At 38.6% G+C, this 27653-nt stretch overlaps 1 protein-coding gene across 1 annotated transcript in view; it reads right to left on the reverse strand.

Moving 5' to 3' along the window:
- Nucleotides 1-26979, reverse strand: part of ENPEP (glutamyl aminopeptidase) — a 91073-nt gene extending 64094 nt beyond the window's left edge. Inside the window, exons 1-3 of the mRNA XM_015081861.3 lie at nt 26073-26979; nt 14152-14293; nt 11969-12100 (exon numbers count right to left, since the gene is read on the reverse strand). Coding sequence (XP_014937347.2) covers nt 11969-12100; nt 14152-14293; nt 26073-26701 — 903 coding nt within the window. The 5' untranslated portion in view covers nt 26702-26979. The remainder of the gene's footprint in view (nt 1-11968; nt 12101-14151; nt 14294-26072) is intronic.
- Nucleotides 26980-27653: the final 674 nt, after the last annotated feature.

Consider the following 27653-nt stretch of genomic DNA (forward strand, 5'->3'; position numbering starts at 1 on the left):
TAAACTTATGGCCAGATTCAAAACCCTCAAGTAAAGCAAAATATGCAGTCATTTGGTAAATCCAATCCCATCTACCTAATGGCACAGGTGACCCATAATTTTAAAAAAGGAAAAAAGAAAGAGAAATTATGCCTACTTTCTTCCTTTATTATGCCAAAAGCATTGCTCATTTTGGTATTCTTATAGGCACGGATCTTGAGCCACTTTTTCTCAGCTGTGAACAACAGTGGGAAGATCCAATAATTTAATGGACAAATACCAGAATGCCTGGGTGGCTCAGTCAGTGAAGCATCTGGCTCTTAATTTCGGCTCAGGTCATGATCTCATGGTTAGTGGGATCGAGTCTCGAGTCAGGCTCTGTGCTGACAACTCAGAGCCTGCTTGGGATTCTCTCTCCCCGTCTCGTTCCACCCCTCCCCCACTCATGTGCGCGCACACACACTCTCATTTTCAAAATAAGTAAACATTTTGTAAAAAGCAAATAAAGGACAAGTACTGAAAGAGCATCCCTGAAATTACCAGTGCTGGTTCACTGTTCCCACATCCACTGGGTCATTGACATTCTTGCTTTATTTGCAAAAGTAAAGATGTGTTCATCTTCATCTCTAAAGGCAACACTATTCACACAACTATCATCGCAACATCCTTTGAGGTTTGTTTTTGTTTTTTTTCAGCTGTCAGGATAGATGATACATTTTCTCACTGTCTTCTCTTTCTATGGAAACAATGACATGCATTTTCCAAGAAGTTCAGTGAAACTAAGGATCCAGTCGGTGGCCACTGTACAGAGCAGAGGTAGTTGCCCCCTGTGAAATCAAAACTATCATGACTAGACAGGATGGCTCCATTAGATGCAGAAATTCTGAGAATTTTTCATCTGTGAATTAATTAGGGTGTCAAAACTCCCTTAGAATTTCTACTACATCTATTCTCATTAAAAAACTTCAGGAAGGTAGTTCCACCATGACTTCCTCCACTGTTATTGACACCCTACTTCTGTGCCACACATAATGTTTGAACAATGAAACGTTGAGAAAGAGGGAGAAAGAGGAAGAAGCGATAACAGTGAGTCCCTAGACTCACCGTTGAGAGTTAAGAGGAAGAAGAGATAACAGCGGGAACCCCAGGTGGAAAATGGGGAAGAGAAAGACTGTGCTCTTTGTACCAGATCTTCTTTCCCATGCTAGTGGATCAACTCCCTTTAAGCACAATGCTTCTGAGACAACATATTCTGTTTTTTCTCACTCTCCAGACTTCTGTTGGTAGATTGATATCAATGTGGATTCAATGAATGAAAGTAGTCCTTTCTTCTTTTGTTTCTGAGAAACTCAAGCCCCCAGAGGTATGTTCTGTCTTCATAGTCTAACCAGTCTGAAGATCACATGGGATCCATGACCCTTATTTTGAAGGGTCATCGATCATATTTTATGACCATTGCTCTGATCAACTGAGCTAAGCAATCACAGAATATACAGATTCACACATTAATCTGGTAACATAACCAGCCGAAGTTTATCTACAAGCGTGTCCTATCTGCTATATATAAAAAAACCATATTCTTAAAGACGGCCAACTGCCAACATGGTGTGCCATTTGAAGCTTCAAAATCCTCTCATGTGGCATCCATTTCATAGCAGGTCATCTGTGATGTTCAGATTTGCTGATTCAAGCGTTCTTCCCTCTGCTGCTGCCTTCACTCGTCCTCTGCTCAGCCCTTCCTGCTCTCTGACCTTATCTTCAACTCATGCTCCATCTGTATCTCCCGCTCCTTTCTGTGGGCTTTAGTAAAGGTGGCTAGCCTTCCTCCACCATCAGCCACCATCTGTCCATGACAGAGTTCAGGAAATTACCCCGAATTGTCATCACTTTGAAATAATTGCCATCTTTCTTGTTTATGTGTTTGCTTTACTGTGATGATTTTTTTTTAAGTATATGACTGGCAATATTGAAACAGCTTGGAATGAGAAAGAAGAGATGCGTGCATATTCTTTCTTCTTGCCTTCTGAGTCATATATCTTTTATTATTCAAGGACTCTATTAAAGGTCAAATATCAAGTTTATATATAAGCTTTACAACCTTATATATAAATACAAAGTTTGTAAGGCTCTAAGAACCTAATTTGTATGCATATATTTAGTTTGCAGAGGCAGCAAGTTCCCCAAGTAAATTAAATGACCAAGGTATACCACTGTTGGATACCATGAGTCATATCTCAAAGTACTGAATCTATGGAGCTAGTGTCCGATTTAAAGTCTGTGTCTTCTAATGCATATATTCAGCTGATTATTCTTTTGGGAAGAGTGATACATCTGAGTTATCGTTGTTGTTACTTTTCTCTGATCATATGGGAACTGCCTGTAAAGAAGGCTTGCAGAGTTCTTAATATTGTCCCTTTCATTCAAGGATCTCCAGGAATTTGAGAGGAGGAATTTATGTCCATGAGAATTAGGAACCTGATTGGTTGCTGCCATTTCCTTTATGTGTCATCATTATGATTAATCATTAGTCCCACGGAGTACTTTAAAATTTCCAGGTAATGGAAGAAGCACTTTCCATGCAATGTGTCACTCTATGCATCAATTCTGTGAATCTGAGACTATTAACAGTAATAGAATATAATATTTTGCATCACTGACAAGTTTCACTACTCCAGTTTTCACAATGATAAAATCCAAAGAGTTCTGAAAATATAAAGCTTTTTATGTGTTCAGAGCAAACTAATTTTGCAGACTCATCTGACCTGAACAAATGATAGTTTTTTCTAATCTTTATTTTTTTCTCACCACAAAAACAGTGCTGCAGAAATTAGTATTTCTCTTTGACTGTAAGGTGCTGCCCCAGATCCTGCTGTAGTTATTCAAAACTATGCAGTATTTGTACCATTTGACCTTCACAAATCAGAAAATTGCTGAATTTTAACATGCAACTAGCCACATGGTTTTAGAGAAGAATTGTAGACCTCTACATCAGACTTTACAGTTTGAAGGGTTTTAAAAAGAAACTTCCTCGTGTGTACATGAGACCAATGAAGACTAGGGCGAAACTGACTAGGATTCAGCCCAAAGTTTGGTCTTTACTGTATCATACTGCCTCTTTTCTCTACCCTAAGAATGAAACCTGACTTTCCCTAGCTGCAAAATAGGAATAACAGCACCTATCTTGTGTGGTTGTGAACATAAAATAAGCTAGTATATGAAGCAGTGTCTGACACGTGAGAGTTTTATGCGTCCTATCGAGAAGACTAGTATCATTGCAGGTAATGTACTGAATTATTAACCTCTGTGATTTTCTTTGTCTGCACTTCCTTATAGGTGAGCGATATCCACATTACCAGTAGAACATTAAGAGAATACAAGGGGGAAAAAAGTGGAGTTTTTCACTTCCAAAATAGGCGTTTCGTGGCCACACAATAAACTTGAAAGCCAAAAGCTTTTGACTTGCAAAAGTCTCATTAGAAAGGCTTTTAGGGACTGCTGGGTGGCTCAGGTGGTTAAGGTTAAGCGTCTGACTCTTGATTTTAGCTCAGGTCACCATCTCACTGGGAGATCGAGCCTGGCATCAGGCTCTGTACTGACAGCACAGAACCTACTTGGGATTCTTTCTCTCCCTCCCTCTCTCTCTGCCCTTCCCCTGCTCATACTCTCTAAACAGACAGTCAGACAGACAGACAGACATAGAAAGCAAGCAAGCAAGCAAACAGCTTTTTAGAAAAAAAGCAAAAGGCCAAGAAAAAAAGCAAACCATAGAACTTATGCTGTAACAATGGACTGGAACGAGAACAGAGGAAGGTCCAGACAGCTTTCCCTCAAAAAATTACAAGAGAGTTACTTGTGCCAGTTCATTTGAGTCAAAATGTAAGTTGTTTGGTGCCTGATGATTACGACTGCTGCAGAATTTTCTTAGAACAAAAACCAAACATTAAAGAAGTCTAACTTACCTCATAGAATTTTATATTTTAAATTAGTATTAGGTTTATCTTTTTGTAAATTTAAATAAAGAATATGAATCATTAGCAATCTTCTATGGCTTCCTGGATTGAATACATGCTTTGGGGGAAGATTAAGAGCCATTAATTTCGAATAGCCCTTCCAATAAAGGAAGGCATCTTTTTAAAAAACTCATAAAAATGTTATTGAAATTAAACTCATTCTGAAAACTTTACAAAGCCACAGCAAACACGTCTTTTTAAAATAATAAAATAAACCTATGTCAAAAACAGCTCTGAGGCAGAAAATTGTCATTAGAAGGACAGCTGCTACAGGTAAGATCCACTGGCGAATACGACAATGAGTGGTCAAAGTTTTAAGGAGAAATAGGATACGTACATAACCTTTAATTATCTCTCCCTGTGTATACTTATTAATTGCTGAGGTGGCTATAATACATATCCATAAATTCTTTGATAGTCCTCCCTCCAGGAAGTGGAGTTTAATCCCTTTCCTCTTGGGAATGGGCTATACTTAGTGATCACTTGTAACAGATAGAATATGGAAAAGAAAAATAGTAATTTATACTAGGGAAACCTGGCAGATACCACCTGAACCAAATGACCAAAGTTAGCATCACCAGCAATAAGTTGTGTTGATAGCATGTGTCCCCTGATATGATCTAATGAGAAGTGTACCTTTTCTCTGAGGTATTTTCCCTCCAAATCCAAAACCCCACTCTAATCATGAGAAAACTTCAGGGATATTGAGGGATATTGTACAAAATATCTGACCAGTCCTCTTCAATAATATCCAGATTATTAAAAACAAGGAAAGATGGAGAAAATGTCATAGACTAGACAAAATTAAGGAGACATCATGACTAAATACGATGTAGTTTCATCTATTGGATCCTGGAACAGAAAAAACACATTAGTGGAAAAACTGGTAAAATTAAAATAAAGTCTGTAGTCTAGTTAATAGTTTTATACAAATGCTAATATCTTAGTTTTGATGAATGTATGATAAATCGTTTTGTAAGACGTTAACTTTGGAGGAAGCTGGGTAAAGATTACATGGGAATTCTTTTGTATCTTTGCAACACCTGTACATCTAAAATTATTTCAAAATAAGAAGTTTAAAAATATAGGAGTATGAAAACAATAAAACTTATTTCTAAGAAGACTATTTCCATGTAGGAGAATGCATAAATTAAAATCCATGGCATAAAACCAAAAACTGCTCTAAAATATAAAGTTTATTTTAAAAAGCCCCATGATATACATATTCCCTGCCCTCAATCTTTCCAATCCAGACAAATGGACCAAGCCAGAAGCAAGTAAGAAGACACAGGCAGTAGGAAGGATTCATTCAAAGGTATAATTCTATTCAGGAATCATCCTATAACATTTTGGAAGCAGGCACAATACAACCTCTTCCCCTGAGTCAATCAAATTAATATGGTTATAGTATAAAATTAATTAAATGGACAATACCAGCCTCTCTTAGTGAGTAGTCCCCCTCAACTTCCTCCGTCTGATCATGAAAGCCAAGGAATTTGACTACAGTTGAATTAATCTCTAGCAAAGTAACTGCTCCTTTTTTGCACATCCCTCTTTACAAAAGACGGAGGTCAAAAGCCCAAAGAAACCCAAGTCCTAATTAGAACTTACTGTTTCTCAGGAACGGGGTCACTCTTACCATTTAATTTGTCCTGAATTTGGTTCCTGGAAGACTAGTGCCAAGCTAAAAAGTCTAGCAAAGTTATTGAGGTCATAGGTCAAATGTACTTCAGATGGCATCACAAAACTAATAACTTAGAATGATTTTTATATATGGTAATATAGGCAATTTTCCTTTTTCCTTTTTTTTTTTTTTAACATTTATTTGTTATTGAGAGACAGAGACAAAGCATGAGCACGGGAGGGGCAGAGAGAGTGGGAGACACAGAATCCGAAGCAGGCTCCAGGTTCTGAGCTGTCAGCACAGAGCTTGATGCGGGGCTTGAACTCACAAACTGTGAGATCATGACCTGAACTGAACACGGACACTCAACTGACTGAGCCACCCAGGCGCCCCTAATTTTCCTTTTTTCTACTTGCTTTCTTCCAGCCACATTTTCTATAATGTATGGGTATTAAACCTATAACTTAAAAATATATTCATAATCCACGTTGTTGTGGATTTGAAAATGGAATGCAATACAGCCCAATAGAAGACTTTGAACTAACCTAAGAGGTTAATGACATGTTTATCAAGGATATTGCTTCCCAAAATTTGATTCCTATATAAACAATAGAAGTACATTTTATTGATAGTTTGGGAATTAATTCAAAAGTCATATAATCTCTACATTTTGTACTAATTGTTTTTCTAGAGTAGAATCCAGTGATTTCATTTTGTTTTTTCATCCCCCATAAATTATTTATTTTATAACTGGAAGTTTGTACCTTGTGACCCCCTTCACCCATTATATGTACCTCCCACCCCCTCCTCTGGCAACAACCAATATATTCTCTGTAACTACAAGCCTGTTTTCTTGGTTTGTTTTTATTTTTGTTTTTTAGCTTCCACATGTAAGTGAAATCATACAGTGTTTGTCTTTCTCTGACTTATTTCACTTAGCATAATGCCCTTGAGATCCATCTATGTTGTAACAGGTGGCAAGACTTCTTTAATGGCTGAATAATATTTCTGAGTGTGTGTGTGTGTGTGTGTATTTATACGCTTGTCCATCAACAGACACTTAAGTTGTTCACATATCTTGGCTATTGTAAATAATGCTACAATGCAATGGAAAAAAGACAGTCTCTTCAGCAAGTGGTGTTGGGAAAACTGGACAGCAATATGCAGAACAATGAACCTGGACCACTTTCTTACACAATACACAAAAATAAACTCAAAATTGATGAAAGACCTAAATGTAAGACAGGAAACCATCAAAATCCTGGAGGAGAAAACAGGTAACAACCTCTTTGACCCTGGCCATAGCAACTTCTTACTACACATGTCTCTGGAGGCAAGGAAAACAAAAGCAAAAGTGAACTATTGAACTTCATCAAGATAAAAAGCTTCTGCACAGTGAAGGGAAGAATCAACAAAACTAAAAGGCAGCCTACAGAATGGGAGAAGATATTTGCAAATGACATATCAGATAAAGATCATATCCAAAAATCTATAAAGGACTTATCAAACTCTACACCCTCCAAAAAACAAATAATCCAGTGAAGAAATGGGAAGACATGAATAAACATTTTTCCAAAGAAGGCCTCCAGATGGCTAACAGACACATGAAAAGATGTTCAACATCCCTCATCATCAGGGAAATACAAATCAAAACCACAATGAGATACCACCTCACACCTGTCAGAATAGCTAAAATTAACAACTCAGGAAACAACAGATGTTGGCAAGGATGCAAAGAAAGGGGAACACTTTGCACTGTTGGTGAGAATGCAAACTGGTGCAATCACTCTGGAAAACGGTATGGAGGTTCCTCAAAAAATTCAAAATAGAACTACCCCACAACCCAGCAATCATACTACTAGGTATTTTTCCAAAGGATACAGATGTGCTGATTTGAAGGGCCACATGCACCGCAATGCTTACAGAAGCACTATCAATAATAGCTAAATTATGGAAGGAGCCCAAATGTCCATCAACTGATAAATGGATAAAGATGTGGAATATTACTCGGCCATCAAAAAGAATGAAATCTTGCCATTTACAACAATGCAGATGGAACTAGAATGTATTATGCTAAGCAAAAAAAGTCAGAGAAGGACAAATACTATGTGATTTCACTCATATGTGGAATTTAAGAAATAAAACATATGAACATAGGGAAGGAGACAAACCATAAGAAACCCTTAAATACAGAGAACAAACTGAGGGTTGCTGGAGGGGAGGTGGGTGGGGGGAATGGGCTGAATGGGTACTAAGGAAGACATTTGTTGGGATGAGCACTAGGTGTTATACATAACTGAAACCATTATTACACTATATCTTAATTAACTTGGATTTAAATAAAATTTAAAATAAAAATAAATAAAATATAATAATTAAATTAAATTTTAAAAATAATGCAGCAATGAACACAGGAGTGCATATATCTGTTCAAGTTAGTATTTTCATTTTCTTTGGATAAATACCTGAAGATATTACTTAAAGATTTTACTGACTTTAAAACCCTGAAACAATCAACTAAACCTGAAAAAGTCCTCAGGAGATTTCTTACCAACAGAGTTATAAAAAGTCTTTCCATAAAAGGCTAGCCTCAATTATTGCTAAATTTTATTTTTCAGGACTGAATCAAAATGCATTGCAAATAATATTCAATAAAGGAAATATACAAAGTTAAAAGTCTTTTGAGCTACCTTCCAAACTCAGTTACCTTTCTTCTTAACAGTTTTTTTGGGATGAATCCTCTATTCCAATTTTTCTCATGAGCAGCAAGGACATTTTAAGCATAATGAATGGTTCAACTACTAATACCTGCTGTGTAAATAATACCTGCTAGTAAACAATTCAGAAGAATATAGGTCTGGATTCTATGTTTATTGATATAAAGGAACTTTTGCCAGAATGGTGAACATACCCAAGGGTTTAATCAGGGTACTACTGATTGTTGATTGCGCAATATAATCTGATTATGAATAGCAAGTGATTAATGTACCAGAATAACACTGTCAGAAGCAAAGTATCTTTTGATTCATGAAATTTCTACTAAAAGTATTGTATTACACAAAAGCTACCTAGTTCCATTTTTTAAAAACTGAAATAGAAGTATAGGGACTTTGGGTCAAGATAGTACAGTAAATTAAAAATTTGATGTACCCCCACATACTGAAATGATAGATGCAATGGAAAAATGGAAAACCCACAAGACATATCAGGACTTTAAACAACATAAATGTCTCCATGAACTTGATAAAAATACAAAGCAGATGGCAGGACTGAAGCCATAAGCTTATTGGTAATTAGTAACGGGTTACTGGGGATCAGAGCCAGATTATGCTTTAGAAATCATGTTTTATTTTAAACTTGAACTACTGATTTCTGATTGTTTTCTCATAGCTTTCCATTTTATGGTGATCATATCTTCTTGAATCTGAGAGTAATAATTAAAGGTTGTACAGGTGAGAAAGTTTAATTTTTTATGGCTTTTTTTGGAATTCTCTTTAGTTTCCCCAATCATTACTATTGGTCCCCAGAGTGTTTTTTTGTTTATTTGCCTTGGATTTTCTTTTATGTTGTTTGTTTTCCTCAGGTGCCTGTTTATCTTAAGTTGTCTGTTCAGCTCTAAGAATGTAGTACTGAGGCTGGTTTGCATTTCCATTGATGTCACATTTAAGTATATTTAAGTAGGTCGGTTTCCCCTTAATTTTTTCTAGAATGGGAGATTGTACTGGGGTACCTGTGCTTGAGTGTGAACTGTTAGATTTCAATTTAGAGTGAGTGGGTAGGAAAAGCCAGGCAGGGAACCTCTCAAATGCCCATGAGGCAGAATTTACCATAAATTGGCATTCATACTGGATGCCTTGCAAGTTCTCTAGTAAGGGTTCTGTCTACCTTTTGTAGAAAACAGCCCTACCAGGTTTTGCAGGAGGGAAAAATCTGGTTGCCTGTCTTCTGTAGATGGGGTGGAAGGGAAGGGCCCCTACTTTGTTTAGCTCTATGTTTCACTTTCACTGAATTCTCCCAACCCAGAGACTCTGGGAAGTGTCCAAAGAGATTACAGCATTCTGTTTCCCTTTTACCAAATAGATCATCAGAAAGCAATATATTATGACAATATTCATTTCCCACCCAAATGGTGAAAACTTAACCAAATTTACAACAGAATAGTATGCAGTCAGCTTTGATATTTAAGAAATATTTACCACTCAAAGATACCATTGGGATCTTCTGCCAAATTGTATTTTCCATTATGTCATCTAAAACCTTTATACAAAATCCACCATTAGAGCTCAGCTAACTAACTGGTATGGGCTCTGATGACTCATCCAGCCACTATCACACCTTACAAATAAATATCCTTGGTCAGAGGACCAGGTACATTGGAAATGCAAACTCACCGTCACTATAGGAAATAACTCCAAGTACGCTGTCGGTTGCTGATGAGTTGACTGCATTTTCTTTTTCTTTTTCTTTTATTATTATTATTTTTTAAATGCTTATTTATTTTTGAGGGAAAGAGAGCATGAGTGGGGGAGGGGCAGAGAGAGGGGGACAGAGGATCTGAAGCAGGCTCTGTGCTGACAGCACACAGCTGGAGTTCATGAACCATGAGTTCATGACCTGAGCCGAAGTCAGACGCTTACCCAAGTGAACCACCCAGGTGCCCCTACATTTTCTTTTTATGCAGTTACATCATCACTAGTGAATTGTTTAAGCCTTCCGCTTTGCCTTGTCATTTCCACCCAAAATTTAAAAAATTGCCCAAAAAGCAATCATTAGGTTTTTAAAAAAATTGGTGTAGAACACACCTGCACATGATGAAAAACATTCATGCAACTGAATTGCAGGTGATGAAGAAAGCACCTGCAGATAAAAATTCTATGACTGTGAGGAGTCTGTAAGAAAAACCAAGCTGAACTACTGCTTTCACCTCTATGTTAAGCAGGAGGAGTGCCAGCAAGGACATTCAGCACAATATAGAAAAAACAATTTCCTCTTTCTAGCAGCATTTCTTTCTTACCCCTACTATTATCTATTAGCCCCCGGCAGTGCTCTTTACCATGACTGAAGGTCACATCAAAGCAACACGTGTGGCAAGGGATGACAAAATTCATCATGATATACAACCCCTTTGAAAAGGTGTTAGGACATTCCCTCATTTGCTATAATTTGGTTACAGTAAAGGCAGCATGCTGGAAACCACGCTCGACTCCTACTATACTAACATTAAGGTAAATTTCCTTAGGAGATAGTGTCACAGGAAATGGAGGAATTCATCCCTTCCCTCCAGTGATTGGTGAAGAGGTAAAGATATTTTCAGAATATCATATTTCAGAAGGTTTAGCAGCATACAGTATCCACCACTCGCCAGTTGGGTGATCTTGAGCAAATTACTTAAACATATTAAGTTTCGACTCTCTCATCTGTAAAATAGGAGTGATGATTTTTTTCCTTATAAAGTTATATTGCAAATATATATATACAAAATAGATAGCACAGAGGTGGACTAATGGAAAGAAAATCAGATTAAGCAAGTGTTTAGGGCATGAGCAAAATGGGAGCCTTCAGAATGAGAAGAATAATTAGGTAAAAGTATTTGTGTTTTCAAAAGAAAATTATTGAATTAATCATCTTGATTTCTAAAAGCTTATTTATCTCTTACACTGTAAAAATATGCTTTTTGACACTTTGTTGTTATCTTATTTTGAATTGCATATAGGAATGGCATCACAAACTTTGAAGGATATTCATCTTCCTATGGTTTCCTCCTTCCTCTCTGGCCTCCATTCAGGACCCCACCCAAACACATATACTAACCACTTCACTAAACTGGGCATGCTCAAATATTTTAATATACTTGTGCTGATATACTTGGGAGCTAGCTTTAGATTTATAGTGAATTTTCCCTTTGAAAGAATTCAGAACTATTCATTCCTATGTCTGTCGTGTTTATTTTTCACATGTGTCCTTTCAGCTTATGATTTTCTATGTTTTCAGTGCATCTATCATCAAGCTCATAGACCCTGATGACGAATGGGCTTTCCTAGTCTGTTAATTTGGGGGGGGGGGAGGAAACATTAAAAAAATAGAAAATTAATCACAAATCCCTAGGTAGGAAATTTTTAAAAATATAATGGGACTCGGGGCACCTGGGTGGCTCAGTCAGGTAAGGCTCAGGTCATGATCTCATGGTTCATGGGTGCAAGCCCCCCATTGGGCTCTGTGCTGATGCTGTGGAGCTTGCTTGGGATTCTCTCTCTCTCCCTCTCTCTCTCTGCCCTTCCTCTGCTCTCTCGCTCTCTCTCTCTCTTGAAATAAATGCATAAACTTAAAAAAATAAAAAATATATAATGGGACTCACAGGTACTCCCCTTTTAGATATTCTGTCAACGCGGTCAAATTGATGTACAGCAAAGCACACCAGGTAGGTGCTCATAGGGACGGACTTCTTGAAAGTTGTTCTATTCCATTTATGGTCCAGTGACTCTTCTTTCTATTGAAAACAAAAGATAATCTTTTATTTATCAAAAGATCAGTCACAGACAAGACAAACAAATGATTCCTCCAAACCTGGAGTTTTAGTCAGAAGTCCTTTGTCAAAGCTTAGGGGTAAAACTTCCTCTTACCTGTGAATGGTGACATTGAAAAAGACTAACGGAAATGGCACTTAATTTTTAGACCTGTGAAAGAGTGATTGAACTCTACACTGTACGAGGTTTCTCGGGGAAAACACAACTTTGACTAGGATATAGGAATTCGTTTGTCTTTCTACATTAAATATACAATCCCAACCATGATATTTGAGGGGATAGCAGATCTGTCAATGAAGAAAAGGCTAGTGCCCAATGCCTCACACAAAGGAAGAACTAAGCAAATGTTTGTTCAGGGAGGGCAATTGCTGTACCAGGCATAGCAGGATGTTGGGTTCGCTTTTCCATCTCTGATGCCTACATCAAAGACCCAAGGTATCATCACTAAAGTCACTGTCTTGATTATCACGGACAGAAGAATTTCATTACTGATGCCACTACTGACTCCCATCTGTCTGGTTTTCTGCCCATGCCAGCTTTGCCTTCCTCTTCCCCAATCACCAGGCCTAATATTCCATCCACATATACTTGCCCAATTCGTGCTACCCACTGTTTAAATATTTCCATGTGCCTTGTAGTCATACAGTAAGTCACCGCAGTGGGAAGCTTTCAAAGGGGCTTAAGTGAGGAAGGTTGGACTAGAATCAATGCCTCATTGACAAGCAAGCATGGGTGTGCAAGTGCTTGTAGAGAAGTATCTGAACGCCAGCAAAGTTACTCTAGTAACCACTACTAGTGAGAACTCCTAATGACCCAATATCCTTCTTCTTCCAGGACTATTGTCTGGAACTAGTAAGAGGTGAAGAATATATTCTGCAAAATGAAAAGGTCCTCTGAGAGGTCTTAAGCAGAAGTTGGTAAGGTTTGCATCCTTTCTCCTCCCACCTGCCCTTCCCATCCCGACCAAACATTGAAAGGATCTTTTACCCTGGCCCAGCCTTTTGGGTCAGTGTGCCAGACTCTTTCAGTTTATCCTTTTCTCTTTCTTCTCCAGTCAGAGCTCAACTGCTCAGGTGCCTGACACCAGAATAAAACACATTGATCAACTAATTCACATTGCAAGGCATGGATAGCTGACAATTTACTTTTGAACCCTCTTAAAGCTTTTGTTGGTTTTACTTTGTTCTTGCTTTTCTGAGGAATACTGGTCATTAAGGGGGATGAATTTCAATGATGACATTTCAGACAGTGGATCAGAACAATGGCAGATATAATTTAAGCAGGGTTTTTTTCTGGTATCAGTTAGAGGACAATTATATATAAGGATGAGACTGACCCTTTTATGTGTCAATATATGTGCATTTATTCTATGTATAAGGTACAATAATCCCCAACCTTAGTTAGCTGCATTACTCTTTCTGTGGTTGAGGGGCAGTAATGGAGGAAAAAGTCTTATGCCAGTAATTACACAGACAGAACTTACTGGAGCCTACTTTTTTTTTTTTTTAATTTTAACATTTCATGATCACTGTTTGTTCACTAGAAAATCTTTGGGCATGAGTTTCCTTGGAGTTGGCTTCTTTACTCCGATATTTAAGTGATGGTTTTCTGCAGCAGGTCAATCTTAAACACTGGGCTTCTATTTATCTGAAAATCAAGAATAGGCACTGGGCCCAAGAATATTTTTAAGCCTCTAATTCCATGCGTTTGCCATTAGTCTGTCATGACTAGGGGGTTGTTTCAGTTAAGCAGAGCCCAGCCGATGAGGGTCAACTGTATTCACTCTTGCTTGGAACCCAACCATGGCTTCTTGACTAGACTAGGATATGTCAGGTTAAAGACTTCTGGGACTCCAAGAAAAGAGATTGTCAAAATGAATTTTCAAGCCTCTAATGAACTATGAGGGCACATTTAATTTTAGAATTCATTGGGTTCTCTCATAGTAAATAAGATAATTTACCTGCTATTTTAAACAGACGATCTGCAGAAACAAAAAAAATTTTAAAGGACTTACCTCCACTGGCATATTTGAAATTGCCCTATATTCTTTGAGGTGGGTGATGGATATCGTATAGGTTGCCTTTTTGTTGGGCTCATCAAAACAAGGGAAGGATTTCCTGGCATCTGTTGGTTCATGATCAGTGGCTGCTATGCTCCTTAGAAACAAACACACAAACAAAATACATGTCACCTCTTCTCACAGTCCCTGTGTTTCTATTCCCATAGAAAAAGTCAACTATGTAATTACAGCTGCATGTATTTATAACTACTATGTAATTATATTGCAGGTCTTAAAATGACCTTCTAGCCAGAAAACTATCAAATAGTTGTCAAAGCCTTTCTTGGAATTTTTAGGTTAACAAATAAATGAAAATCTGGAAGTTTCCAGATTTAGATATTTTATATGAATAGTTTGATATTTTGGTGCCATAACTAAAAATCTGTGAACTGTAGATAAGCAAAAATAAATCCAATTATGAACTGTCACTTTTTCCACTCAAAAGCCATCAAGCAACAAGTAGATAAACAACAAAGCCGAACTCAAGGAGTTGTTTCTAATTGTCCTTCTGAGAGTGAACAGCTGTGTCCTGTCACAGAGCAGAGGAGTATCTTCCAGAGTCCCCAGCTCCTGTCCCTAGTGGCACATTCTTTCTTATTTATGTTGCACCAGGGACAGACTCCAATTTCATTTCTATGCAAAGGCAGTGCTCTGAGTAATCTCCCAGGTGAAATAACCTTTGACCAGGTGGAAAACCTGCTTTTGAAAAAAGAGCATTTTGAAAAGCAGGAAAACCCACTTTTGAAAAGAGCATTTTTTATGGCTCTAACTAGGCAAATGCCTTTGTAAATTAAAATGTTAATGTTTAATATTTCCATCATTTCAAAGTGGAAATAACATTTTTTTCTGAGTAACTGCTCAAAAAATCAATGAATATATACTTTTTAAAGGTAGTTATATCACAGTAAAATATTGCACACTTGCTCATTAGAAGAGTAAGCAAAGTAAAAAGCATAAAAGAAAGGGAGGGTACAGAAATGTTGACATATTTGTTAATAATTTGGGTAAGAAAAATATTTTGTCCTTCAGGCATATCATAAAGAATATGAAGCTAAAGTATTAGATCATTCATTCATCCAATATTTATCAAACCCTTTCCTTCCACACTCCTTACCCACCCACCCCATCCCTCTCCCTGCCGTACACACACAAACACATTTGCCAGGCATTATTCTAGGTGCTGAGGGAAAAACAAAGACTAAATAAGCACATAGGAGAGTGATAAGAGGTATACGGAAAATAAAACAGGGGAAGTGACAGAGAAAAACCTAGGAAAAGTTGTGGGCACCGTTAGGTAAAATAGTCAGGGACAATCTCTTGGAGTAGGTCATGGTTTACTGAGGTCTGAATGATGAGAAAAAGCCAGACAGGGGAAGCATAAGAAAATTGTATCCTAGCAGAGAGAACAGAAAAGTGCACAGGCTCTAGAGTGGAAAAGAACTTCATGTGGTTGAGGACCTGAATGGTGTCCAGTGTGGCTGAAAGGTGTCCGCTGAACTAGAGGGACTGGGGCCAAAGAAGTTTGGTCAGCAGAGGCCATGCTAAGAGTCTGCATTTCATTTTGGCTTAAGGATGTATTATATACATTAATTTATCCAAAAGATAATATGCCATAGGTCAACATCCACATATAAGAAATATTTTTTTAATTTCTTAAAAAAAAAACAAAAACCTCTCTAGATATAATAATTTCCTGTTAAAAACTCAGCCAAGGGGCGCCTGGGTGGCTCAGTCAGTTAGGCGGCTGACTTCGGCTCAGGTCATGATCTTGCGGTCCGTGAGTTCGAGCCCCGCGTCGGGCTCTGTGCTGACAGCTCAGAGCCTGGAGCCTGTTTCAGATTCTGTGTATCCCTCTCTCTCTGACCCTCCCCCGTTCATGCTCTGTCTCTCTGTCTCAAAAATAAATAAAAACATTAAAAAAAAAAACTCAGCCAAGAAAACTAATCTGTAAAAAGTAAAACCAGAAAAGTGGCTGTCTTTTGGGAGACTGTTGCCTGAGGGAGGGAACTTTCTTGGATGACTGAAAAAAATTTCTATCTTATTAGAGATATGGGTAACAAAGACGTGTGCATTTGTCAAAATGCATTGAACTGTGTCCATTAGATTTGTGTGTTTAACATATGAACATTTCCCCTAAAAATAATTCTAAGTGAATACTCAGTTCCAGTAAGTAAGTTTGTGTTTTCTAGTGGTATGTGTTAGCAATTCAGAAACAACATTCTCTGTGTCCTAATGGCTTGAGCAAATGAAAATAAATAAATAAATAAATAAATAAATAAATAAATAAAAGAGGATAATGGAAAGCAGGTTTCTCACTTTTGGGGAAGAGGGTTATAAATCTGGAAAGGGGAAAGACTAGAATGTCTCTCCATATTCAATTATAATTGCAGGTTTGGTATAAATTCAATGATTTTTGTGTGTAGATATAGGTAGGTGGATATAAAAATACAAACTGAGTTCTCTCTGCTGAGCGGGAGTAGCAGCACTGACAAGCTTGGAGCAAATGAGCAAAGCTAGTTCCCAGATGATGAGTTCTAAATACCACTCCCCACTAAAAGGAACCAGGACTCCTTAGAGAAATGGCCAATTCCAGTGATGAATCAGCAAGAGTCCAAGATGATCCTGGAACGTCTTTGCTTTGCCCAAAAGTAAGGAAATTCTCAAAGAACCATGGGAACGAGTCAAAAGGACACAGCGGCCCACTTGAGTGGACTACCATGGTCGAATATGCAAGAATTAGAATGTCAAAATTAATAATGAAATTATAACCCATTGACTAAAATAAGAATCCATGAATCCTTACTCTGATATAGATACAGATATAGATATTTATGGGTGGTGAGGAGAAGGGAAAGTTGTGGTTTTTTTCCACACATAGATTGCCTATTAGTGATTTTAGGAGGAATGATGGCCTTAGAAAATCGTCAGTGGATGCCAAAACATATGCGTGACAGTTTGATGAGGAAAGGTGTATCTGAATGGTTTCAAAGAATCTCTGGAAATTACTTACAAAGAGATAAATTGTAACTTTACAGTGGAGGAAGTATTAGGTACCACCTTAAGCAAGTGATCAATGACAGCATCACTAATAATGGTCAAACCAATGGAATCTGGCTCCTGATAGGATTTCCTGAGAGGGACACAGCACCACTTCTGTGAAATGCCTGACCCAAAAAAAAAAAAAAAAAAAAAAAAAAAGCTTAACCTGCATTTTTAAATCATGAGGAAAGTCAGATAAACTAAAACTGGGGGACATTCTCAAAATAGCTGTACTCTCCAAAAATATCAAGGTTATGAAAGACAAAGAGAGGCTAAGGGACTGTTCCAGTTTGAAGGAATCTAACAAGGCATAACATTAAATGTAATGCATGCATTCAGACTGGATACAGGACTGAGATAAATAGCTCAGAAGGACATTTTAGGTTAATTGATGAAGTTTGATTATGACTGTGGATTGGATAATCATATTATATCAATGTTAAATTTTCTGATTTTGATAACTGCACTGTAGTTATGTTAGAGAATGTCCCTTAAGAAATATATACTGAATGTTAAAATGTAAAGGGAAATAATGTATCAAAATACTCTAACGGGAAGGGGGGGGCATGAGTGGGAGGGGGGTAGGACAAAATGTTAACATTGGTGAATCTGAGTAAAATGTTTCTAGGAGATCTTTGTACTATTCTTGTAATTTTTCTGTAAGTTTGAAGTTCGTTCAAAATAATAGTTATCCTAAAAAGCTTCAAGAATGTATTCTTCAACAGAGGTAATTCCTGATTAGTTTTGTGATGATAATAGCTTAGTCAATTGAAGTTTCTAATACTGTTCACAGTAGAGAATTACAAACACATCAGGATATAAAGAAACCTGCACACTTTCCCAGGGTACTAAGGTTTTATAATCAGCTCCACCAAGCCCCAGCCCCATGTTTAGTTAGCTGCCTTTTCTTCTGAATTCTTCGGGCTTCTGATTTCTTCCAGAGGCAGAAGAAAAAGAAAAATCACTCTCTGCAAGAATGTTTCAGTTTAGTCACACCTCAGAAATAAGCCAGTTAACTAATTTGGGAATAGGAGTGGGTTGGGGGGGGGATGGGGCGGGGGGTGGGGAAAGAGAGAGAGAGAGAAAAAGAAAGAAGGGGAGAGGGTACAGGGGCAGGGTGAGGAGGGAGGAGGGAGTGGGATTCCACTGCCCTAAGCAATAGCCATTGGTAGATTTTTAAATGCTCTGTTTCAGTTTCTGCTCTGGGCAAGAGCACATACACCCCCCCCCCCACCCCCACCCCAAGCACCCACAGAGAGAACTTTCAGTTGTTCCTCACCTTCTCTCTTTAAAAGAGGCTGTGCTTGATTGTATGCAAAAAATCCTTCCCTAAATTAGGGTATCTCAGACTTGCCTTTGGAAATGGAACAGAACGGTGTTGATGGTGTCACTGGGTGCTGTGTTTGGTCTATCTTGGTGGCCCTATCAGTGAACGTTAATCACACCAAGTGTAGCTCAATTATAGTGACCTGTACTTACACTGATGTAAGGTAAAGTGACACTCAACAAGCAGAAGGGCTACAAAATGTGTATTGTTTTCTGGCTTATTCCCCATGATTTCATGGGGAAAACCCTCTTCTAAGAGTAAAAATTCCTAGATTCCAATCCTACTTCAGCCCTTTAAAGTGCGATCTTGTGCAAGTCACAAAACATACTGATTCTTAGTGTCCCGATCTATAAAGCCTGGTAACCAAAGCACATCTGTCCCCATCACAGGGTTATGTGGGGGTAATAAGGGATAGATCACGTGTAGTAATATATTTGAAATTCCCTTCATATTTGCATAATGGGATTAGGATACACCTCACCCTATTTCCTTTAACTCTAGAAGGCTAACTATGCTGTATGTTAATGCACTTTCCACAATGAACAGACTTCAAAATTCATTCATTAAACAAGAGTATCTGTCCTGGAACAAAAGTACTTGGTATATAAATACTGTAGGCAACATAACAATATTTTTCAATGGTAACTTGTTATTTTTTCTCATGAACTCCTATAGAACTCAAAAGCCCCTATTTATATCTGCTAAATGTCATCCAACGTTACTGAAGTTTTCTAAATACATGCAAATTTTAAACAAGGTATAGAAGATGCAAAACAATTTTAGGTCATACCTTCTTGGGGGAGGTTTTACTCGGTGATTAAAACCTCTTCTTTTTAGAATCAGTTGTGTTGTGCTGCAAATTAATGGGGAAAGCCTGGCTAAGTGCACGATGTGTTCAGGAGTGACTCGTGAGCATGTCCTGAATAATTATAATGCCAGGCAAATGTGCTGAGCTAAACCATTTTTCCGTAGGGGCCTCTCTCTATGTCATGTTAATAAGTCACTTACTAGACCAGCACATTAAAAATACAATTCTGTGCAGCTTATTAATTCACAAAAGGGAAGAAATCCCTCTGACTTCTCAGAGTACATCAGATCAAGGTGACTTTAGAGAAAGCTGGAGGAAGAGGAGGTGAGATGCAAGTCACAGACCAGTTCACTCTGAATCTACTTAAAAAAAATTTTCCTTGATTACCTCATATATCATCTGGCATCTCCAATGAAGACTCTCAGGCTATGTTCAGCAATTTAGTAACTTAAACCAGCAAAATAAATGGCAAGATCTGTGTGAAAACCCTCAACAAAGGCCTTCTGATGGAGACAAGGCAGCCACAATTGCTAAGAGGCTGTGCAGACTAAGGAGAGGACTGCAGAATTAAATAGGGGAGCTGATTAGCACCAAGACAACCCATCTAGATTATTCAGACTCCAACATATTTTCATGGTGGTTTGAACGAACCAGTATTTTTTAAATGTATCATGGTTTAGCTTTGCTTTCTTTTTTATTTATTTAGTTTTGAGAGAGAGAGAGACAGGGAGAGAGAGAGCGAGCACACAAGTGAGGGAGAGGCAGAGAGAGAGAGAGACAGAGACACAGAATTTGAAGCAGGCTCCAGGCTCTGAGCTGTCAGAGCAAACACCGATGCGGGGCTCGAACTCGTGAACCATGAGATCATGACCTGAGCCTAAGTCAGGTACTTAACCAACTGAGCCACCCCAGACACCGCACCAGTTAATTATTTAAATGTATTTTCCAGTTGCTTTTTTTCTATGTAGAAGACATTCAAGGTCAAGTAAAATTTGTTTCCTTGCTTCCAAAATAAAGGAAATTACCATGCCTCCTGCAACAGGCAACAAGACCAAAAATAGATATATTGTTTATTGATAATAGGTATACTGATAGCTCAACATATCAGTCTAAGAATATAATGAACAAACTGACCTATCACTAAAACTTCAAGATTAAACCTACAAATGAGTACACATCTCCATGCATGTGCAAATATATCATACACACACACACACACACACACACACACACTTAACTAGAACCATCTCACTGGTTTCTTTCTTTTTTTTTTTTTTTAATGTTTACTCAGTTTTGGAAGATAGAGACAGAGCACGAGCAGGGGAGAAGCAGAGAGAGAGGGAGACACAGAATTTGAAGCAGTCTCCAGGCTCTGAGCTGTCAGCACAGAGCCTGACGCGGGGCTCAAACTCATGAACCATAAGATCATGACCTGAGCCGAAGTCGGACACTCAACCGACTGAGCCACACAGGCACCCCTCACTGGTTTCTGTTTTGCCATGTTTTCACATTAATTCCTAATCTTTCTTATAAGCCCTAACCTTGTGCTTCAGACTTATGTATCCAAATGCCTATTGGACATGTCTTCCTAGATGTCTGATAGGCATCTGACAACAAAGTCATGACCTTCCCCCCCAAACCAGGTTCTACCATTCTATTTCCAGTATCAGTTAAAGGTGTGAGCTATCAGATCGGACATCTGTGGCATATTGTACACATAACTAACTCACCTCTTTCTCACAGTCAAGCAGTCTTCAAAGCCTGATCATGTCACCTCCAAACGATTTTCTCCACTGTGTCCTCTTCTGTCTGTCCTGAAATCACTGTTCTACCTGATCCCCATCTTCTCTCTCCTGGATCACTGCAAGATCTCCCATGTGCCCCCACAGGGACTTAACTCTTTCCCTCACCATCCACCTAAATAGCTGCTAGTTAATTTTTCCTACATGCCTGCCATTAGCTAGCCTTTCTTTCCCACGCCCCGCAATGAAATTTCCAGAGTTATCTCCAGCTCACCTCTTCATCTAAACCTCTCCTACAAGCTAATTTCTTTTCCTCACTCTGCTTTTCTCACTTGTGCCTTTCCTTTTTTATCTGCTTTTATGTTCTTGCTTGCCTCTGCCTTTTGACATCCCACCATTATATCAGAATTCAGCTTCAATCCTAGCAATGCTGTGAATACCCAGAAAACCCAAACTAGCCTCCATCTGTCCCTCGTGTAAATTCTAATTGTAATTCCTGCTAATTCCAATGATTCTTAGTCCTTGAAATATGAAGACTGCAGTCCTAAGTTAAAAAAAAAATTTTTTTTACCAATTCCTCTTCCTTTTGAGGAGATGGGGAGAAAAGGAACCCAGAAAAAATGTCCGTCCTGACTGAGTGGGAAGACAGAGAGGTTACTGGTAGACGTTGGACTGCATAATGGGAAAAGGGCTCTGGCTATGCAGCATGTCCCAGCATGTGCCAGAGGACAATAGTCATGTGAGAGCCTACATAAAAGTGCTTCTTTATATTCATTCAGTAATATCGAAGTACACTGTGTGCTAGACAGTGAACAAGAGAGGGACAGCCCTGCTCTCAGGGACCCACAGAAGATTTCACAGCCTCACACAGTTGGGAAACTTAATACTCCAGAGATTCATGGCAGTCTCTAGAGATTCATAATGTATGTTATTCTATAAAAGTCTCTCAGAAGTTCCATCATTAAAAAAAAAAAAAAAGGAAACACATTTTTTTTTTTTTGTATTTAGTATTATTGCCCAAACTAATTTGGCCACAGAATCCCTCCCCTGATTTTGTTCTGGAAATATCTGTTAATATCCTGTTCAACTAGAACTCTGTGGAACAGCAAGCTGGGAAATGCTGTGTAAGAGTAGCTCAAACACCAAGAAGGAAATGCTGACCCTTAGAGAGAAGAAAACAGTATACACTTTGGAGACGAGAGTAGAAGGCAACTCTGTTTGGGAACAGAACCACTGGAAATGCTTGCTACACAACACAGTGAGAGGGTGGCGGGTATTAGCGGTATGCACAGAAAAACATTCCAAAGGTTCTGACCCTTTTAAAAGTAGTTTCTTCCGATCACAAGGAACAGACCAGAAAGTAGGAAAAAGTGACTTTTAAGTTTCTCAAACTTTCTTCTCCTAAGCCTCACTATAGCTCTGTCCCCAGCAAGATGACAGGTGGGTATTAATGCCAGGGAGCTCTAAACTGACTCTACCTTCTTCTCCAACTCTCCTCTTGCCTCTGAATCTGAGGGAAAGCAGCCCAGACGGTTGGTTCTTCTCTGTGACATTCAAGTTCAAGTCCTGGTTGTATATGCAGAAATCAGGAAATGTTGGTTGCTACTGAGCACACTCGTGTTGAGTTTGCGTTGTGGTGGCAACGATAATATCCCAATGATAATATGTAACAGCCAGTACTCAGTCCTGGAGTTTAATTTTACAATAAGACAGAAGAGGCAGAAAATATCATTGGACTGTATACTTAAAAAGCGTACTGCTATGATGGTATTTTAAATTGCATGTGCATCAAATATCACGCAGCTCGCTCTATAATATGAAAGAAAGATGCTGCTCCCAATGAACTCACTCCTGCGTCCTTATATGGACACTGTGGATGAGAACCCCTATAGGCCTGCATTGTCAAAATGTTATGTAGAGTCTGGAATAAAAAAATGTATGGACTTTCCTCATACGCTTGATATATTTCAAAGCAAGATAAACAAAAAGGGGTCCATTTAGTCTAACTAAGGCTCCTGAGTACGTGCCAGGACTGTTTCCAAACCATGTATGCAGTGAAGAACTGGCAGCATCCTGTGTAATGTGATAGAGTCAACTACTACTGATAAAAGCAGACAACCTTGGGCTCCCAATCCTCCACGAGAACCTGAGCCCCCCTATCTCGCCAATCTTGCTGTAACTTAGATTTGCTGAACAACAATCACAGACAGCTGAGTTTCAGAATAGCGGCTCTCGGGTGTATATATCTTACGGTAAAATTACCTGGCCAGTAAAACAATCCAGAGTTGAATGAATACTATATATGTTCGCACATAGTGCTTTTTTAAACTTGTGAAATACATAACAGAAAGTTATTAATGGAATCTTGTTCCATCTTTGTTGGCCTTCTGTCGTGCACAGAATTTTTATAATATTTTGCTGGCTTTACTCAGATGAAATCTCTATTGTTTTCTCAACCCAAGAAACAATTTTAACGTCTTAGCAACAATCACTTAAAAGTTTTGACTTGTTTTCACTTTAACTAATGAATTTTTAGCATCTCTTGAAAGTGAGTATTCTTCCAAATACTAGGCCTTCCCCCCCCCCCCAAATTGGAAAGTCTAAAAACTCATTTAATCACTAGCGAAGGTCAGAGAAATAGACACTGTTACTCATCATTTGTGGAAAGGAAATCTGGGAGAGATCTTTCAAATTCAGTTTGGAGGCACATGCACACACGTGCACATGCCTTATATATATGCATATGTGTGTATACGTACACACCTGCATACATACATATGTACTTTGTAGTTTGGGCCAATTTCCTAGGAAGTTTCCTATAGAAATATTAGAAAGCGTTACACATATTTTTGTAAGGATGTTATTACATTTTTATGGGTATTTATTAAAAAAGGTAAAAGAGTAGGAGAAACGTCAATGCCCAAATTTAATGGAAAAGTTGATTATATTCATATAATCAATGATCATGTATCTATTAAACCATCTACAAATCACGTAAAGGGGGGATATATTCTAAAAGCTTGTTACATGATACTAGGCACAACATAAGGCCATGTTTATCTGTGCTCAGAAAAAATACTAGAAGAATACCTACTTAAATATTAACAATGACTATACCTGAGTGAGAGCAATTTTCTCTGGTTCAAGTGTTCTGCAGTGAATGTGTGTCATTTATGAAATAAGCAAAATAAATGTTACAAGTTTCTCGATATATTTGTACTCTTTGACCCAGCAATTAATTCTATTTTATTGGATATCTCCTAACATAAGGAAATAAACAGATATATACTTAAAGGCTTACTTACAACTATGGTCTTTTCTGACTTGTTTATTGTAATACTGAAAGCAACTTAAATGTCCAGTATTAGGAAACAGGGGTTAAATAATAATGCACTATTATTAGTGCATTGCTAATATTTAATTTAGCGCATGCTGAGTCTTTAAAATCAGATTCTTGAAAATATAGAAGAATGAGAGGAAATGCTTATATGAAGTTAAAAAGGTATGTAGATACATAGACATAATATGATTACAATTTGATTGCCTAAAAAATATTCATTAACATGTTACCAAAGTTACCACTGGATGTAAAAATTCTCTTTATTTTTTTTTATTTTCCATCTTTATAATTTTCCATGCTTTCATTATTTTTAATTTTTGTAAGGAGAAAAAAATGTCAGCCAAAAAGAAGCTTGTTTTATTACTAACGATATTAAGATATCATATCTAAATGAGCGTGCTCTCCAAATATTTTCTCAAATTATCATTTCTGCTCAATTTACTAGTGTACCTCACAGTAAGACAGAGATACTTAAACATTTCATTTTAGTCCCTGGGTCTCTCTGACAAACAGTAGGAGGAATTTTGACCAAAAGGCTTACTTTGCTCCAATGGTTTCCAAGATGCTTAAAACATAGGGCAGGGATATTCAGTGGGCTGGCCCGGACTCACATTTGTGAATGGTGACACTTAATCATTTACTTGTCAAGGATCCATGTAAGGAAGGTCAAAGCAGTTTCAAGTTCAGTGATACCTCAGTACAGCTTTCCTTCCTGATGCAAGGGCCACACCCACAGAGTGAAGGGTTTTTTTTAATTCATTGAGAGAGTTTATGCCTTTAACATAGTTCTGGTAATAGCATCTGATTGATTGTCAAGGCAAGTAACCATCTTTGCTAAACACGGAAATGTACAAATACGTATACTAATTACTTAATATATTTTTATGTCTTTAATTACTTAATATATCTTTTATATTACAATATATAGTTTATGGCGCATTACCATTGCATACTGCATGATGGACAATAAGCCCAAAGATTTATCCGTGTGCTGCCACTAATGGGTGGACTCAGTGAGTGTTTATTAAAAATTTATCAGTGAAACATGGTTCTGGCCATTATAAAACAAAGACATAATCCTGCCTTCCTTCCTAGATACAGACACAGAGACAATTCCACGGATTCTACATACTCTTTCAACATCTTTTCTCCAAAAAAAATACTCAAGATTATAATTGACATTTACTGACTTTCACTTGAATTTAGTGCAATACATTTTTTAAAGTTCAGTTTAAAATCACTGTCCTACAGCCCAAGACTAATGGCAGTGAAATTTGCCAAACACGTGTAGTTTAAAAATGTGAGGTAGTTTCTGTAGGTAGTTTCTGCATTCCGACAGGATGCAGTACATTATGATTTCTCCCGATGAAATAAAAGAGTTACACTGATTTTTTTGAACTCCATGCAGCTCACTCAATACTTTCAAGTTTTAGGACAGGCTTGGAAAATACAGCAGGGCATGGGTTTTTGTCTCCCAGGCGAACAGGCAGAATTGAAACCAAGTTTAGAAAACAATCAGACCAACGAAACAATTAAAAAGTGGGAAGTGAAAAGGAAAGGAAAAGAAATGAAAAACAAGTAGGCGAGCCGAGGGTAAAGGAAGCAAAAGTTAATATTTACTTGATCTGTCCGTTCTCCACGTAAGTCGTTCTGTAAAACCCCACGAGCGAGCCGTTCAGCCAGCCGGCGAACTCCATGGTCAGGAGATAGACATCCTGGCCACTGCTGGGTGCAATCTCCTCTCCCGCCTCCACCACCACGTACTCCTGCTTTTTGTACTCGAAGCACCGCCTGACTTGCACCTGCTCCCCCGAGGGCCTCCTCAGCTGCGGGAGCCGGGTGAGCCTGGTCTCCCGCAGGTGCAGCCACAGGTGCCGGGTGGGCGCGCTCACGTTGATGGAGATGGTCACGCTGCCTGTGTACGTGTCCTCCTCCAGCAGGGGCTTCACCTGCAGGTCGTAGTGCACTGGGTTGATGAAGTCCGGCAGCCTGAAGTTTTTCCAGTCTCCACTTTCATCTTCGCTGGGAGGGCAGACCCTCTGGTCCTGTGGAGGGCTCTCGGTGGAAGGAGAGTGGGAAGGAGCCGGAGCTGTGCCCTGCCCAGCGTCCCCGCTGGAGTGATTCGACCTGGTCAAGCCCACGGAAAGTCCTACTATTAATCCTACCCCCACCACCACCGCACAGATAATAGCCACATGTTTCGTTTTAATGCAGTATCTCTTGGAGGCCTCTTCCTCCGCAAAGTTCATTTTTGTTTCCAAAGTCAAATATTGCACATAAAAGGATGTTAAATTTAACTAACTAACGTCAGCTGACTTCCTTTTTAAATTGTTAGGAATTCCCTGGCTTGGCAGCCTGTGTTCCTTTTTCCCACACCCCTCTCTGACAGCCTTGCGTCTTTCCTCTCCCCTCACGTTCCCCACCGGCCACTGAAGGATGAAGGCGGAAACCAGGGGGTGGGATAAGGGCTCCAGAAGACAGGCTGAGCTGGAGGAAGAGGACTGCCGAGAAGACTGTCACAGCTCCCCTTATAAACGAGGCATCCCCACCCCACCCCTCCTGCTCAGGAGTGAGTTAAATATAAAGTAGGGCTTAGCTTATCAGGGAACGGGAGGATGAGTCTTTGCCAAAGCTCTGTCAGCAGCTTTCAGAGAGAGGGCGTATGGAAAAAGAAGTGTGCTTGCGATAGGAAAACTCAACCTTTGCTACTGGGTCTATGGCTTCTTCCTGTTGTGCTCACAGTCTCTCTCTCCTCACCAGAGGGCTTCTTGAATTTCAGCTCTTTAATCAGGTAGCTTGCCAAAGAAGCTGTTTTCTTTTCGGTTCCCCCCCCCCCCCTCATGTTAGGAAAACATTCAGACTCTGCCTTTACCGGAGTCATATCCTGGGCTTGCATGTTCAAAGCGATACCTAAATTCAAGGACCATTTAGGTGCTCAGTAACTATTTGTTAAATTGCTGGGTTAACAAAGCATAGCCAGGTTGCCTGAAATCGGTTCAGTATAATGCTGGATAGAAGGAGGGAGAGGAACACAAAATCAGCCAAAGCAGTACTACAGCTGAAAAGCATAACAAGAAGTAAAAATAATAATAATAATAGTAAATAAAATAAAAAGGAAAGGATTGAAAGGACAGAATGACAAGGGAGATAAACTTGTTAAGTTAGATAGCTAAACTGGTGTAGATAAACTCCTCTCTGTAG

Source organism: Acinonyx jubatus, chromosome B1, assembly GCF_027475565.1.
Source record: "Acinonyx jubatus isolate Ajub_Pintada_27869175 chromosome B1, VMU_Ajub_asm_v1.0, whole genome shotgun sequence".
In the NCBI taxonomy this organism is placed as follows: domain Eukaryota; kingdom Metazoa; phylum Chordata; class Mammalia; order Carnivora; family Felidae; genus Acinonyx; species Acinonyx jubatus.